Below are 13,441 nucleotides of genomic sequence, written 5' to 3'. Positions count from 1 at the left end.
AGTCGCGAACATAAGCTAGTTACTTATAAGAATGGATAAACAGCAAAATCAGGGACATAGTGTCTTGTATAAAACCTTGGTGACCTATTTATTATTATGCTAAAATCGTATCAAATCAACCATTTTATTAGAAAACCGATTCAATTAAGTAGTATTTGAAAAAAAATCTTTTTTTTCCCCTACCTTTAGTTGCAGCGATGCAAATTTATCTTTAGATTAAATTTCGAGTCCCATTGACTAGGTATGTTATATAATACTAGCTCATGCCCGCGACTCCATCCGCGTGGATTTAAATTTTTCAAAAATCCCGCGGGAACTCTTTGATTTTCCGGGATATAAAGTAGCCTGTTGTAAAGTTGTGTTAATCCAGGGTATAATCTATCTCCATTCCAAATTTCATCCAAATCCGTTCAGCCCTTTTTGCGTGATTGAGTAACAAACATCCAAACATCCACACTTTCACACTTATAATATTATTAGGAATAGGATTTTAGGATTAGAATTAGGATGAGGATTAGGACTAGCGACCCGACCCGTCTTTTGAACGGGTAGGGTACTTTGATAGTTCAAAATACTAATTATTTGTTCATAAACACATTTGAATTTATCGGATTTTTTTCCTTTCTTTTGCTAAGTATAAGATTAACTACCTACCTGCCAAATTTCATAATTCTCATAAGGTCAACGAGAAGTACCCTGTAGGTTTCTTAACAGATACTTACAACAGACAGACAACGAAGTGATCTTACAAGGGCTTTTTTTCCTTTTGAGCTACGGAACCCTAAAAATAAAGTGGCGATCAAACTAATTTAATCACAACCACTAAATTTTTGAATTTGTTTCGAATTCAGCGAATGCTTAAGTTTAATGTATCTAAAGCTGCATGCATACTCACCAAACTACGAAAATTGTAATAATGCTACCCGTGCGAAGACGAGGCGGGTAGCTAGTTTTCTGAAATAATTTGACGATAGCGACATCTATGCAGCAATCGTGTCGCGAATACAACTGGCTTGACATTTTATTTCTAGCTTGTGCAAAGAAATTTTATGTTTTTATGTACTACTAGCCTCTGCTCGCGACTTCGTCCGCGTGGACTACACAAATTCCAAACCCCTATTTCACCCCCTTAGGGGTTGAATTTTCAAAAATCCTTTCTTAGCGGATGCCTACGTCATAATAGCTATCTGCATGCCAAATTTCAGCCCGATCCATCCAGTAGTTTGAGCTGTGCGTTGATAGATCAGTCAGTCAGTCAGTCAATCAGTCAGTCACCGTATCATTTTATATATTTAGGCTTGGGAATTATTACCGCCTTATGTCGATGAGCTTTGTGACAACACATCGGTTCGTAGTTTCATACCGCTTCCACAGATGGCTCTGGTAGTAACATAACTAAATATTACATCGCGCTCGAGGGCTTCGTCCACGATGAATGACCATCGCGCCTTGATTATTTTACGGTATCGCTTCTCGGCCTTTTGGCTAAGATCAAAGTGTAGTATCTGTTCTTTTCAGCTTAATATCTGAAAGTTCCCACAATGTGGGACCAGTATATTAAACTGATTTTTGTAACTCGACGGGATGTTCGGGGCTCGCTCCACTCCCGTCACGGGTCGGCCCGGCATTGCAGTGCCGCCGGGATCGGCCCACATTAACCCTATATACATTGACTTGTGCACCGACTCAGTCAGTGGTGCTTTAGTTTACAGCTTTAGCACAGTGCAACCTCGGTTACGTCTGGATTTCAAACGGGTCGTTCATTAGTACCATGTAAGAGGTGGCGCTGATTTATTTGGTTCCCAAACCGTAAAAATTTTGTTCCCTTGACCATATCTTGTCATTTATATGGATGCCTATATTATAAGTTACTAGCTGACCCGGCGAACTTCGTACCGCCTAACAGTCGATTTAGTAATTTTTTTTGAATACTTACATTTTTTTGTATTTTTTTTAAATATTATGTTACCATCGTATAAATATTGACAAATATTGACATTAATATTTATACGATACTAGCTTATGCTCGCGACTTCGTCCGCGTGGACTACACAAACTTCAAACCCCTATTTCACCCCCTTAGGGGTTGAATTTTCAAAAATCCTTTCTTAGCGGATGCCTACGTCATAATAGCTATCTGCATGCCAAATTTCAGCCCGATCCGTCCAGTAGTTTGAGCTGTGTGTTGATAGATCAGTCAGTCAGTCGCCTTGTCCTTTTATATATTTAGAGTAACGTCACTCAATTGTTTTGCCTTCCCGGAACCCCTCCACTCACAACACAAGTTTATGGTATAGTATTAAAGTTCAAATTGACTTTTAAGTATTATTACGAATCTTTTGTATGGGAATATAGAAGTATTGTTTTTAGACTTTTTCAGGCATTTTTTTTAATTTTTTGCCTACGTAAGAACCATCGTCGTACTTCAAGGAATATTATTAGGGGGGTCGGTCATTTGTGACCGAAAACCCAAATACCAATTTTCATGCAAATAACTTGAAAAATGACGGACTTTCATACAAACTTCCATCCCCTATTTAACCCACTTAGGGGTGGAATTTCGAAAAATCCTTTCTTAGTGGATACTTACTCTTTACAAAGAATAAAGCCTCCAAATTTCATGTCTTTAGGACCAGCGGTTTAGGCTGTGCGTTGATATGTCATGATTGTATATGTCAGTCAGTCAGTATAATATATATAGATAGATTAAAAATGGCACCAATATATTCAAATTATTTATATATTATAGGATTTTTCAAATTTCTTATAGGTAAATATTTAACACTTTAAACACTTTAACTTTTTGGGTGAGCATTTAGAGTTTTTGGGTTAGGATACGACTTTAGAGGTGAATATTTCGATCCAATAGCCGTCGGGGTCTTGAATGAAAGCCAGTCCTTTCATTTTGCCGTCCTGAGGACGCTTGATGAATTTCACGCCTTGCTGTTCGAACCTGTGAAAGAAAACTAATGTTAGCTTATTGAAGTTAGTTTTTATGAATTAGACAATATTTGACTCATCCGATGTCACGCGATCTGTGGTGGGACAGCCATCTTGAATCTGTATAAATACGGGTGTTTGACGGTTCTTACTCCAGTCTCAATCCGACTCGAGACTCAACGACTATTAAATACTTTTGTGTTTATGTCGCTATTTTGATTAAGTGGTTGCAATAGCAATTGTGCCCTAATCAAGTTGATATTGCAGTTAGTTTATTATAAAGATTAAAACTCTTGATAAGCCTCTACGCGTTGTGATCTATATCCACGTGCAAGCTTTGTATTAGGACATTTTAATCCATACTAATATTATAAATGCGAAAGTGTGTCTGTCTGTCTGTCTGTTAGCTTTTTACGGCCCAACCGTTCTACCGATTTTGATGAAATTTGGTACAGAGTTAGCTTATATCCCGGGGGTGGACATAGGCTACTTTTTATCCCGGGAAGTTGAAGAGTTCCCACGGGATTTCAAAAAACCTAAATCCACGCGGACGAAGTCGCGGGCATCATCTAGTAAATAATAAAATTAGATAACTAAACGTGCATTTCTGAGTTTAGCTTAAACTAGGTATGTAATCTGTCATCATCCTCATCAACCGTCTCAACCGATAGACATCCCCTGTAGGTTTCTTGACAGACAGACGGACGGACGGACAGACAGACAATTTTTTTTCAAACTTTTTCTTACCAATGTAATAAGAAAAGGATAGAAAAACTAATTTAATCTAGAACAGTAGAACAGCTATCAAACATCGACTTTAAGGTGTCACTCTTGAGTATAGTGTTTTTGTAGGGTTGCACTAGAATTTAGTCTTTAGTTAAAAATTCATATGAAAAGATGCAGATACTCTAAATTCAGTTTAGAGAAAGACAACAGAATCAATGCCGTTGAGGCTAATTCTGTTGTACACGTCATTCTCGAAACTAAGTTAAAATGGCAGGTCCAAATATATTGATTATTGCTATCCCTTTCACAATACTCCCTGTGAAATAGGATAGCAATAGATTTAGGCCTGTCCATTTAGTTTAGTCCCTTACCGAGCACAAGCCTCATCAACGTCTGGTACAAGTATGCCAATATGCCCAAACCCGCGCGGGTCCGAGTTGCCGTTGTGGTAACTTGAGTCGTCACTCTCTGTACCCCAGTTACTGAAAATAGAGAAATCAGTATCCTTATTATAACAGTATTATAAATGCGAAAGTGTGTTTGTTTGTTGGTTTGTCCTTCAATCACGTCGCAACGGAGCAACGGATCGACGTGATTTTTTGCATAGGTATATTTAAAGACTTGGAGAGTGACATAGGCTACTTTTTATCCTGTGAAATCAAAGAGTTCCCACGGGATTTTTAAAAACCTAAATCCACGCGTACGAAGTCGCGGCCATCACCTAGTCTTATCACAACTTAAAACATCATCTGAATTTGTCATATTCCTGTGACATGTAGCATACTAACATTCAGGGTTACATAACATGATGTCATATTGTAGCCTATGACAACTCAAGTATCAAATGAATATAGATTAACTTACTATGTCAATTCTAATGTAGCTTTCCTGGTCATAACCCAGGTCGTCCTCTGACCCTCATCCTGAGGAACTTCTGAGGGGTTCTCATAGCCCATGAAGAATAGAGAGAACTTCATTTCCGGAAAGTGCAGTTGCTTAAGTAATGTCATTCCCAGGACGCCTGTGTAGAATGGAATGGACTGACGAGGGTCCTTGATTCTGTACATTGTTTGTTGGAACATGAAGTCCTGAAATAGTATTATAAGAATAATTAATTGATTATTCAATACTAGCGTCCCGCCCCGGCTTCGCATGGGTGAATACAAATGTAGTGTCAGTGAGGTCAGTTGAGTAGTTTTTAAGTTTATCCTACTTTTTCATTATATATAATATATTTTGTTAATTTTCGATGGAAGCTTGATTTCTTCCGACATTTTGTTCAAATATCTTCATATTTCAACAAATTAACACAAACCACTATTGAACTATTCTTATAAACCTTCCCCTTGAATTACTCTATCTATTAGTGAAAACCGCATTAAAATCCGTTGCGTAGTTTAAAAGATCTTAACGTTCATACATACATACAGACAGCAGGAAGTGACTTTATTCTATACTATGTAGAGAAGATATTCAGTTTTTTGCCATTCAGAACCAAGTACAGTATGTGGCAGAAAGTAATGTCCATCTGCCTTTAGAATAACATTTTGGCTTTGTAGAGAGTTGTCTCTGTCACTTGTACCTATATAACCTTTTGTGTGTCTGAATGACAGAAACACACAGGCCTCATGAGAAAGCTGTCTCTCTACGTGATCGAATCAGAAATGAGGAGATCCGTAGGACAACTAGAGTAACCGACATAGCTCAACGGGTTGCGAAGCTGAAGTGGCAATGGGGAGGGTGTTATTCAGATAGGTTTAGGTTTTAGTAAGGTCCTGTTGAAACTCTTTGATTTTCTGAGACAAAAAACCGTCCTAGTGCGAGTCAGACTCGCGCACAGAGAGTTCCGCATTTTTTGTATTTTTTCGACATTTTGCATGATAAATCAAGTACCTAAGTAATGTAGAATTATGAATGTAGACAGATTTTAATAAGCAAAATAGTTATACACATGTTACGTTCATACTACATTGTGCTCTCTGGGGTGAATAAGACAGAAGATACAAAACGCATAAGAGTAAAAGAGACAGAGCTCGACAAATATGACCTATCGAAGACTGGTGGAAATGTCGTAGTTTTAATTCTTCACTTAAGATAAGTACAATGTATAATATGTACCAGTACTTACCTACATATACCTATATCATTGGTTGTTAAACAGTAGGTATCTGTTGTATATACATGATAATAAATGATAAGTTAAAATCCAGAACTGTTATCAGCTATAAGTATAGGCGTCTCGATATAAGGTCACTATTAAAATATGTAGGCCGAAAAAACTACTTGCCTTAGTAGAAGGGCTTGGAGTTTGGCATAAAGCCTCTATCTCCTGCGGCGAAATACCTTCACTAGCCATTGTTCTGAAAAGATAAGATAACCACTTATTTTACCATCTCAATTTGAAATACATAACCTATAATTTCACTTGACATTAAAATGTTATTTTTATTACGCTTGGAAGTGTGTTTTTCACCACTATGAGTAAAAATTTACCTGAACTGTGAACTGTGAACTAAACTTTATAGGCCTACTTTAGTCTGAAATAAGGAAAACCTGTGGGAAGTGGGAACACCACAATCTCGTATGAAAAAATTCCAAACGAATTCAAATGAAAACAAAAATGACAACAGCACTTGACAGTTAACTTCCTACTAACCATAACATCATATAATTTTTTTGGTACCTAGATTCTAGTCTTTTGTATTCACTAGGGGTTGCCAGATCTTGATCCTAATAATTTTATGTATCAGTCCCGCAAATTGCTATTCCGCTGGAATGATGTCTTATTAAGATCGATGTAAGATTTTTAACACCTTTATTAGGTACCTATAATCTCCCAAAGCTGCCTTGATCCAAACAAACGTTCTTCCCTGTGTGTTGGGAACAATATTATGCAGTTTCACTTTCAGCTTAGTGTAGATGATTAATTGTCTGGCGTTTCAATACGATAAAGCAGCCAGCGTTCTGGGCACCCTGCCTTGTTGCAGTGGTATATATAATATTTTTGATTTGTAATTTTCATATATTTTAATTATTATACTGTGATGAGTATAATATTATATAGTGCCCTATTCTGCATTTACTAGTTTGTGAAAGGTTTCAGTATATTCAAGTAGGTACCTACCTAAATTTAATTAAAACAAGAAAATTAAAATAAAGTTTTAATTTATTTGATACCTACAATAACAACCCATGATATTCATTAATTTTTAAAACTTAAGTAACTAATTTAACTAACAACAAAATGAAATAATAAATATCTTAAAAAATAAGACACTCTCTCTTTGCTCAATGCTTAAAATTCTTGGTTGGTAGGACCATTCTAAATCAGTGGTAGATTCAATGCAAACTGATAGATGTTCATTGTTCAATGACTATTCACAACACAAAATCTTATATGAATGAATGATGTCTATTATAGACTTTTCTTTTGATTTTGTTACAGGCACTATTCAAAGATTCAAAGATTCTTTATTTGCGGAAACATTTTACGAGATGTTATTACATAAAATTGTCCAGTAGAAATGTTTCGCCTTAAATATTAGGCATGCAAAACAATTAGTAAACCTAGTAAAACAATAACTATAAGTAGTTTGACGCACGTTGTCTTTGTCTATGTTAAAATTTAAAACTGTCTAAGTTGAAAAAAATTCGTTAATGTTATATAATGTCTTGTCTCTTAAAAAATCATGCAATTTATTCTTAAATTTATTTATATTATTACATTGCCTTATCTCCCCTGGTATCTTATTATATATCTTTACCGCCATGACACAAACACTTTTGTTAAGGAATGAGGTTTTGTGAGTGGGAAACCGAAATCTGTCTTTACAGCAATCTGTCTATTAACTCTAGAATTGCTTTATTAAGGTCCATCTTCCCCCTTCAAATAATACTTTTCATACAAATACCTAAGTTCCTCCAACCATACTATATCTCTCTCAACAGAAGTAGTTTTACAACTATAGGCACATATCATTCTTGAACTTTTGAAATTATCCACAAAAATATCTCCAACAACACAAACATGCGAACCACTTTCAAAATCAAAAGGAAATTTATAATTATTTTCTATAGAACTTAGCATGGAAGACATTGCAAGTATTTTATCATGTCCAGATTGGGATTTACGCGCGAAAGATTTCACTAGGTCTTTCACAGTGTCTTCAGATAATTTGTAGTCGTTCTTGTTCGTGTCATAGTATACTTGGACACAACCTGTGGGATCGCTTAGCTCAAAATTCGTTGTTTTCGTTGTTTTATTGTAAATAGAAGTTACTACACCATGTATCATAACTCTTTTAAACTTTAAATTGAACATTTCGTAGATGTATCGGTTTTCTTCAGTCTGTTTGGCTCGGAAAATGTCTTGTATGTAAAGTTTTACAGGAGCAATCTGATAGTTGTCCATTGCTTTATTTACTGGTCTTACATTTAACTATTAATACATTAAACAAATATTTTAACTTGCTTTCAAAAGTTTTGTTTTGTAAACAAATCGGCATTATTCAAACTTATGACCACCGCTTATGACAAGTGACAACGAAGTTTTGACGTTTTGACGTTTAAGTTCAGAAAAATGATTTTATACTGAAAGCCATAAAGCAAATTAAGAAGAAGAAGAAAATGATTTTATTGTTTGTGAATTTAAAAAATACCTAATCAATGTAACTAACTATGTAACATAAAACTATTTGTTTGCAAGGATTCAGCCTACTTTAGCAGAAGAATCAGTTTTTCAATAAAACATTCAGATTTTATTCGACGTATCGATTAAAGAATATGTAGGTATTCAATATGCGAGACATCGATATTGGAAATTGAAAAATAATTTATTTCCGAGCAACTGTAACATTAAAAGCTGGACTCTCGTACAATAGTTTAGTTTCAATGGAACTCTAGCAGCGCACTAAAGAACCAGCAAAACAAAAGAGTAAAATAGCTATAGGATTATAAGATGGTCTACGCGATCTGTACCTAAGTACCTAGTTAATAAATTTTAAAAAGTATGAATGAATGAACTTGCTCTTTCAATGAGAAGGTTTCCAGGCAACGTTCGAGAAATTTTTCATAGATGGCGCTGAATACTACCACCACTAAAGATGAAAAATAATACCTAAATAATAATGCGAAAAGCCATTCAAACTTGTCGGAAACCGATTTTGTGTCAAAATTTCCTGCCACTGGAACATCCGTGGCCCTACCGCGGTTGTTTGACAGCTACAATGTCACGATCGCAATCATCATTTATTATTATTTATTATTATTTATCATGATTGGTTAATGCTCGCTCACTATTGGCCACAATGCATTGTTGCAACAAGAATCGCACAAATTCAGCCAATCAGAACAATTGAGATTGTAATAATGATTGATGCAGGTTTTAGACAATCGCCCTACTGATTAAAAACCACGCCGACAGACGAACGGGGGGGGACGAACGTCTTTAAAATCCCGTGCCCTATTTTGCAAGGGCATGACCAGCGCCATCTATGAGGCTTACAAGAAACACGTCTTGGAAAGTTCCCAAATAATTATGATACGAACCGCACAGAACGCAGTACAGTTGGCTATGGTGTAAAACAAAAGAGTTAGTAGCGCCTCGAGCGAGTCAATTATGCTAACTGCCCCGGCTCGAGCTCGACCCGTCTGCATCCGCTTATTTGTCGACTGCTGTCTTGAGATGGCTAGTGATGGCCATCTTCTATCGATACCTGAATAATTTATCGATTATAGTTTTTTTTTTATAAAAAGAATATTATCCAAATTAAATGACTAATATTCCCCTTTCCTCTCCAATTAAGCGTCAGGCTTGTGCTAGGAGTAGGTACGACAATAGTGCAACGGGCGGGATTTGAACCGTCGACCTTTCGGTTTTCAGTCCACTCCTATACCGGTTGAGCTATTGAGGCTCAAAGTTTGTTTATACATAATATTGTCACTACCCCTTTTATAAATACGAAAGTGTGTTTGTTTGTTGGTTTATTGGTTTGTTGGTTTGTCCTTCAATCGGCGATCGGCGTGATTTTTTATATGGGTATAGTCAAAGACCTGGAGAGTGACATAGGCTTCTTTTTATCTCGGAAAATTAAAGAGATCCTACAGGATTTTCAGGAAAGTAAATGAAAGAACGAAGTCGCGGGCATCAGCTAGTAAGGTATAAGCTAGCTAAAGTCTGCGACTGCTTCCGCGTGGATTTAGTTTTTTAAAATCTCTTGAGAACTCTTTGATTTTGCAGGGTAAAAATTAGTAGCCTAAGTCACTTTCCAGGTTTTAATTACTATATCCATAAAAAACTACATCGTAGTGCGTTTGTCTCTTCCAGCGTGATTTTGACGACCTCCCTGGCGCAGTGGTAAGCGCTGTGGACTTATTAGTGGGAGGTCCCGGGTTCGATTCCTGGCAGGGATTTGGAATTTTATAATTTCTTAATTTCTGGTCTGGTCTGGTGGGAGGCTTCGGCCCTGGCTAGTTACCACCCTACCGGCAAAGCCGTACCGCCAAGCGAATTAGCGTTCCGGTACGATGCCGTGTAGAAACCAAAGGGGCATGGGCTTATTAAAAACTGCCATACCCATTCCAGGTTAGCCCACTACCATCTTAGACTGCATCGTCACTTACCACCAGGTGAGATTGCAGTCAAGGGCTAACCTGTATCTGAATAAAGAAAAAAAAAAAGGTCACGAATGGGTGATAAATATTCCAACATACCTACCTAGAGGTATGACTATAGTACGTGACAGGTTGAGATGGCAATCGGGGTGCACACAGCCCCCGCGCTAACCCGGTGCAGGTGTGCGGGGCGTCCCCCCCACCTTACATCAGGATTGAGATCTTGACCTATCGTGTACTATACCTACCTACTTAGTAATTAGTTGCAATAAAATCCGGAGAAATTACTTTTTATCTATAAACCACCATCATCATTATCCACCAATATGCGTCCACTGCTGGACATAAGTCTCTTGTAGGGACTTCCACATGCCACGGTCTTGCGCTTGTCGTTTGATGTCATCTATCTACCTAGTAAGTGGTCTTCCAACGCTGCACTTTCCAGTGCGTAAAAGCCGCAATAGCTCAACGGTTAAAGGAGTGGACTGAAAACCGAAAGGTCAGCAATTCAAACCCCGCCCGATGCACTATTGTTGTACCTACTTCTAGTACAAGCTTGACGCTTAGTTGGAGGGGAAAAGGGAATATTAGTAATTTTTAACATGGCTAATATTTTTTTTAAGAAAAAATGCCATTCCAGCACCTTGGTAATTCTAAGCCATTGTTATCGATAAACTGATATTCGATAATCCACCCCACCCCTATAATAAATGCGTTGTGAAGATGCATAGAAATTGACTGTTTAGATCAACTTGACTATTCGATGTTTTGCGTTTTATCGATATATTTTATATTAAAATGCACTTCACTATTTTCTTTTGATGCAATAGGCGAGATTTTATGGAAAAAGTTTGATAGGATAGTTCTTTTATTAGTTTGTCAGTGACATTGTAGCTTCTGAAAGGGTGAATCGATTTTGATTAGGTTTGTTTTTTAACAACACTGAGGTAGGTGGTTGGCTTCAGTTTATTTACTGACTAGCTTATGCTCGCGACTTCGTACGCGTGGACTACACAAATTTAAAACTGAATTTGAAATTGAAAAACTGGGGTTGAATTTTCAAAAATCCTTTCTTAGCGGACGCCTACGTCATAATAGCTATCTGCATGCCTTTCAGCCCGATACGCCCAGTAGTTTGAGCTGTGCATTGATAGATCAGTCAGTCAGTCAGTCAGTCAGTCAGTCAGTCAGTCAGTCAGTCAGTCAGTCACCTTATCCTTTCATATATTTAGATTAGCACTAGCTTATGCTCGCGATTTCGACCGCGTGGACTACACAAATTTCAAACCCTTTTTCACCCCCTTAGGGGTTGAATTTTCAAAAATCCTTTCTTAGCGGATGCCTACGTCATAATAGCTATCTGCATGCCCGATTCGTCCAGTAGGTAGTTTCAGCTGTGCGTTGATAGATCAGTCAGTCAGTAGGTATACAACTACAAAGGTGCGAATGCTCAATAGTTTGCAATGAATCAATCACCAAGGTGACAAATACTAGGTAGATGTGAGTCAATTTGGCGACAGATCCGATTTGCGCTGTATCATCTACTGATTAGGTACATATAGGGCCAGAGGCGTCTTTACCTATGGTGCAGGGTGTGCGGCGCACACGGGCGCCGGGTCTAAAGGTTCGTACGCACCTGAGCGGCGCGGCGCGGCGCTTCAGTCCGACTGCAGAACGCGTCACCTCAGGCCGCTCGACGGTGCCTACCGCACTACAACTTCAGTACGCGGCACCTCGCGTCACTTGCGCGTCACTTTTATACCCGTTCGCGTACGAGCGCGAAGCGCCGCGCCGCGCCGCTGGGTATGTCGCACTAGCGTCACTGCACTGCGCGTCGCTTCGCTGCGCTTCAAAATATTCTCTCCAACCGTGCCGCGCGGCAACGCGCGGTGAAGCGCTGTGCAGCGCCGCTCTAGTGCGATATGCGCCATACAAAATGATAGAAATGATATTTTGAAGCTCTGTGCCGCGACGTGCAGCTCGCTGAAGCGCCGCGCCGCGCCGCTCAGGTGCGTACGAACCTTAAGGGGGCGCCGAGCGCCCTCTAATGCGACACCTCCAAAGATGCGTCGATGCCGGGCGCCGGCGCTCTCAAAGACCCAGCGCTCGTGTTATGGCCGACGCCGTCATCATTTAAAATTGCACCATTTGCATCCGAATTTCCGTTTGAAAATATAACTGTTAGTATTCCATTTTGACCCTGCTCCTACTAGACTAGAGGGCGCCAGGGTACTGGTTGCACACGGGCGCCACAAGGGCTAGAGACGCCTCTGTATAGGGCTATAACTCGCAGTGTTTTGATTGACTAACGCAGAACGCTAAACCGACACTATACCTAGAGTGTAACTAGAACGCTAGCAAAAACTTAGCGTTATTGTTATACTACCTAAACACAATCCAAGACCAATAACCATTTGCCTCATTTAATAGTTTAAGGGATTAAGATCTAAAATAGCTGATGCTCGCGACTTTATCCTCGTGGAATTAAGTTTTTAAAAATCCCGTGGGAACTCTTTGATTTTCCGGGATAAAAAGTAGCCTATGTCACTCTCCAGGTCTTATTATCAGGTAGGTACCCATGTAAAAAATCACGTCAACCCGTTGCACCGTTGCGATGTGATTAAAGGACAAACCAACAAACAAACACACTTTCACATTTATAATAGGTGTAGTGATAGTACTTAACTATTGTACTTAAAAAGGCAACTGAACTAATTATAACAACAGAAGTAAACGCTCGTGGAGGCACTAGGTAGGTACGTACGTTCCTTCATTAACCAGCGAAGCCTTTGTTTTATATTAGGACATTAAAAGGCTATTAACCGTGGAGCCCCGACAAAAGGCAAGCTTAATCCGGCGCAATCAAAGATCTCTTATCTTGGAAACAAAAGTAAACAAGTTGATAACCTTTGCTTAAAACTAACAACAAATTCCTAAAAGGCCGGCAACGCATCAGCGGTTCCTCTGGTGCTGCAAATGTTCATGGGCGGCGGTAATCACTTAATATCAGGTGACCCGCCTGCTCGTTTGCTCGCTATCTCTATTAAAAAAAATTGTGGTCGTGAACTAAAAATTAGTATTTTCAATTATTTTCGAAGTAAGATCACTAATTATGAAGTGGGATATCATATGAAAGGGATTCACCTGTGCATTCTAAAACAGA

The 13,441-nt window shown here is 38.5% G+C and overlaps 2 protein-coding genes and 1 non-coding gene across 3 annotated transcripts; 1 reads left to right on the top strand and 2 right to left on the bottom strand.

Annotated features, from left to right (window-relative positions):
* Positions 1 to 1,465: 1,465 nt before the first annotated feature.
* On the top strand, positions 1,466 to 1,658 carry LOC117994027 (U2 spliceosomal RNA). The gene has a single exon (XR_004675300.1). It is a non-coding gene; the product is annotated as a U2 spliceosomal RNA (small nuclear RNA).
* A 1,048-nt stretch (positions 1,659 to 2,706) lies between these two features.
* Glo1 (Glyoxalase 1) lies at positions 2,707 to 6,315 on the bottom strand. The gene is made up of 5 exons (XM_034981685.2): positions 6,160 to 6,315; positions 5,954 to 6,026; positions 4,531 to 4,754; positions 4,038 to 4,148; positions 2,707 to 2,953 (listed from the first exon to the last, which is right to left on the bottom strand). Exons 2-5 carry the CDS (start codon positions 6,020 to 6,022, stop codon positions 2,830 to 2,832), a joined length of 528 nt encoding a protein of 175 aa, XP_034837576.1. The 5' UTR covers positions 6,023 to 6,026; positions 6,160 to 6,315; the 3' UTR covers positions 2,707 to 2,829.
* A 1,199-nt stretch (positions 6,316 to 7,514) lies between these two features.
* LOC138404090 (uncharacterized) lies at positions 7,515 to 8,201 on the bottom strand. The gene has a single exon (XM_069507299.1). The coding sequence runs from the start codon at positions 8,075 to 8,077 to the stop codon at positions 7,532 to 7,534; it is 546 nt and encodes a 181-aa protein (XP_069363400.1). The 5' UTR covers positions 8,078 to 8,201; the 3' UTR covers positions 7,515 to 7,531.
* Positions 8,202 to 13,441: the final 5,240 nt, after the last annotated feature.

Source organism: Maniola hyperantus, chromosome 25 (assembly GCF_902806685.2).
Source record: "Maniola hyperantus chromosome 25, iAphHyp1.2, whole genome shotgun sequence".
In the NCBI taxonomy this organism is placed as follows: Eukaryota; Metazoa; Arthropoda; class Insecta; order Lepidoptera; family Nymphalidae; genus Maniola; species Maniola hyperantus.
This window is presented reverse-complemented; position numbering and strand designations above follow the sequence as displayed.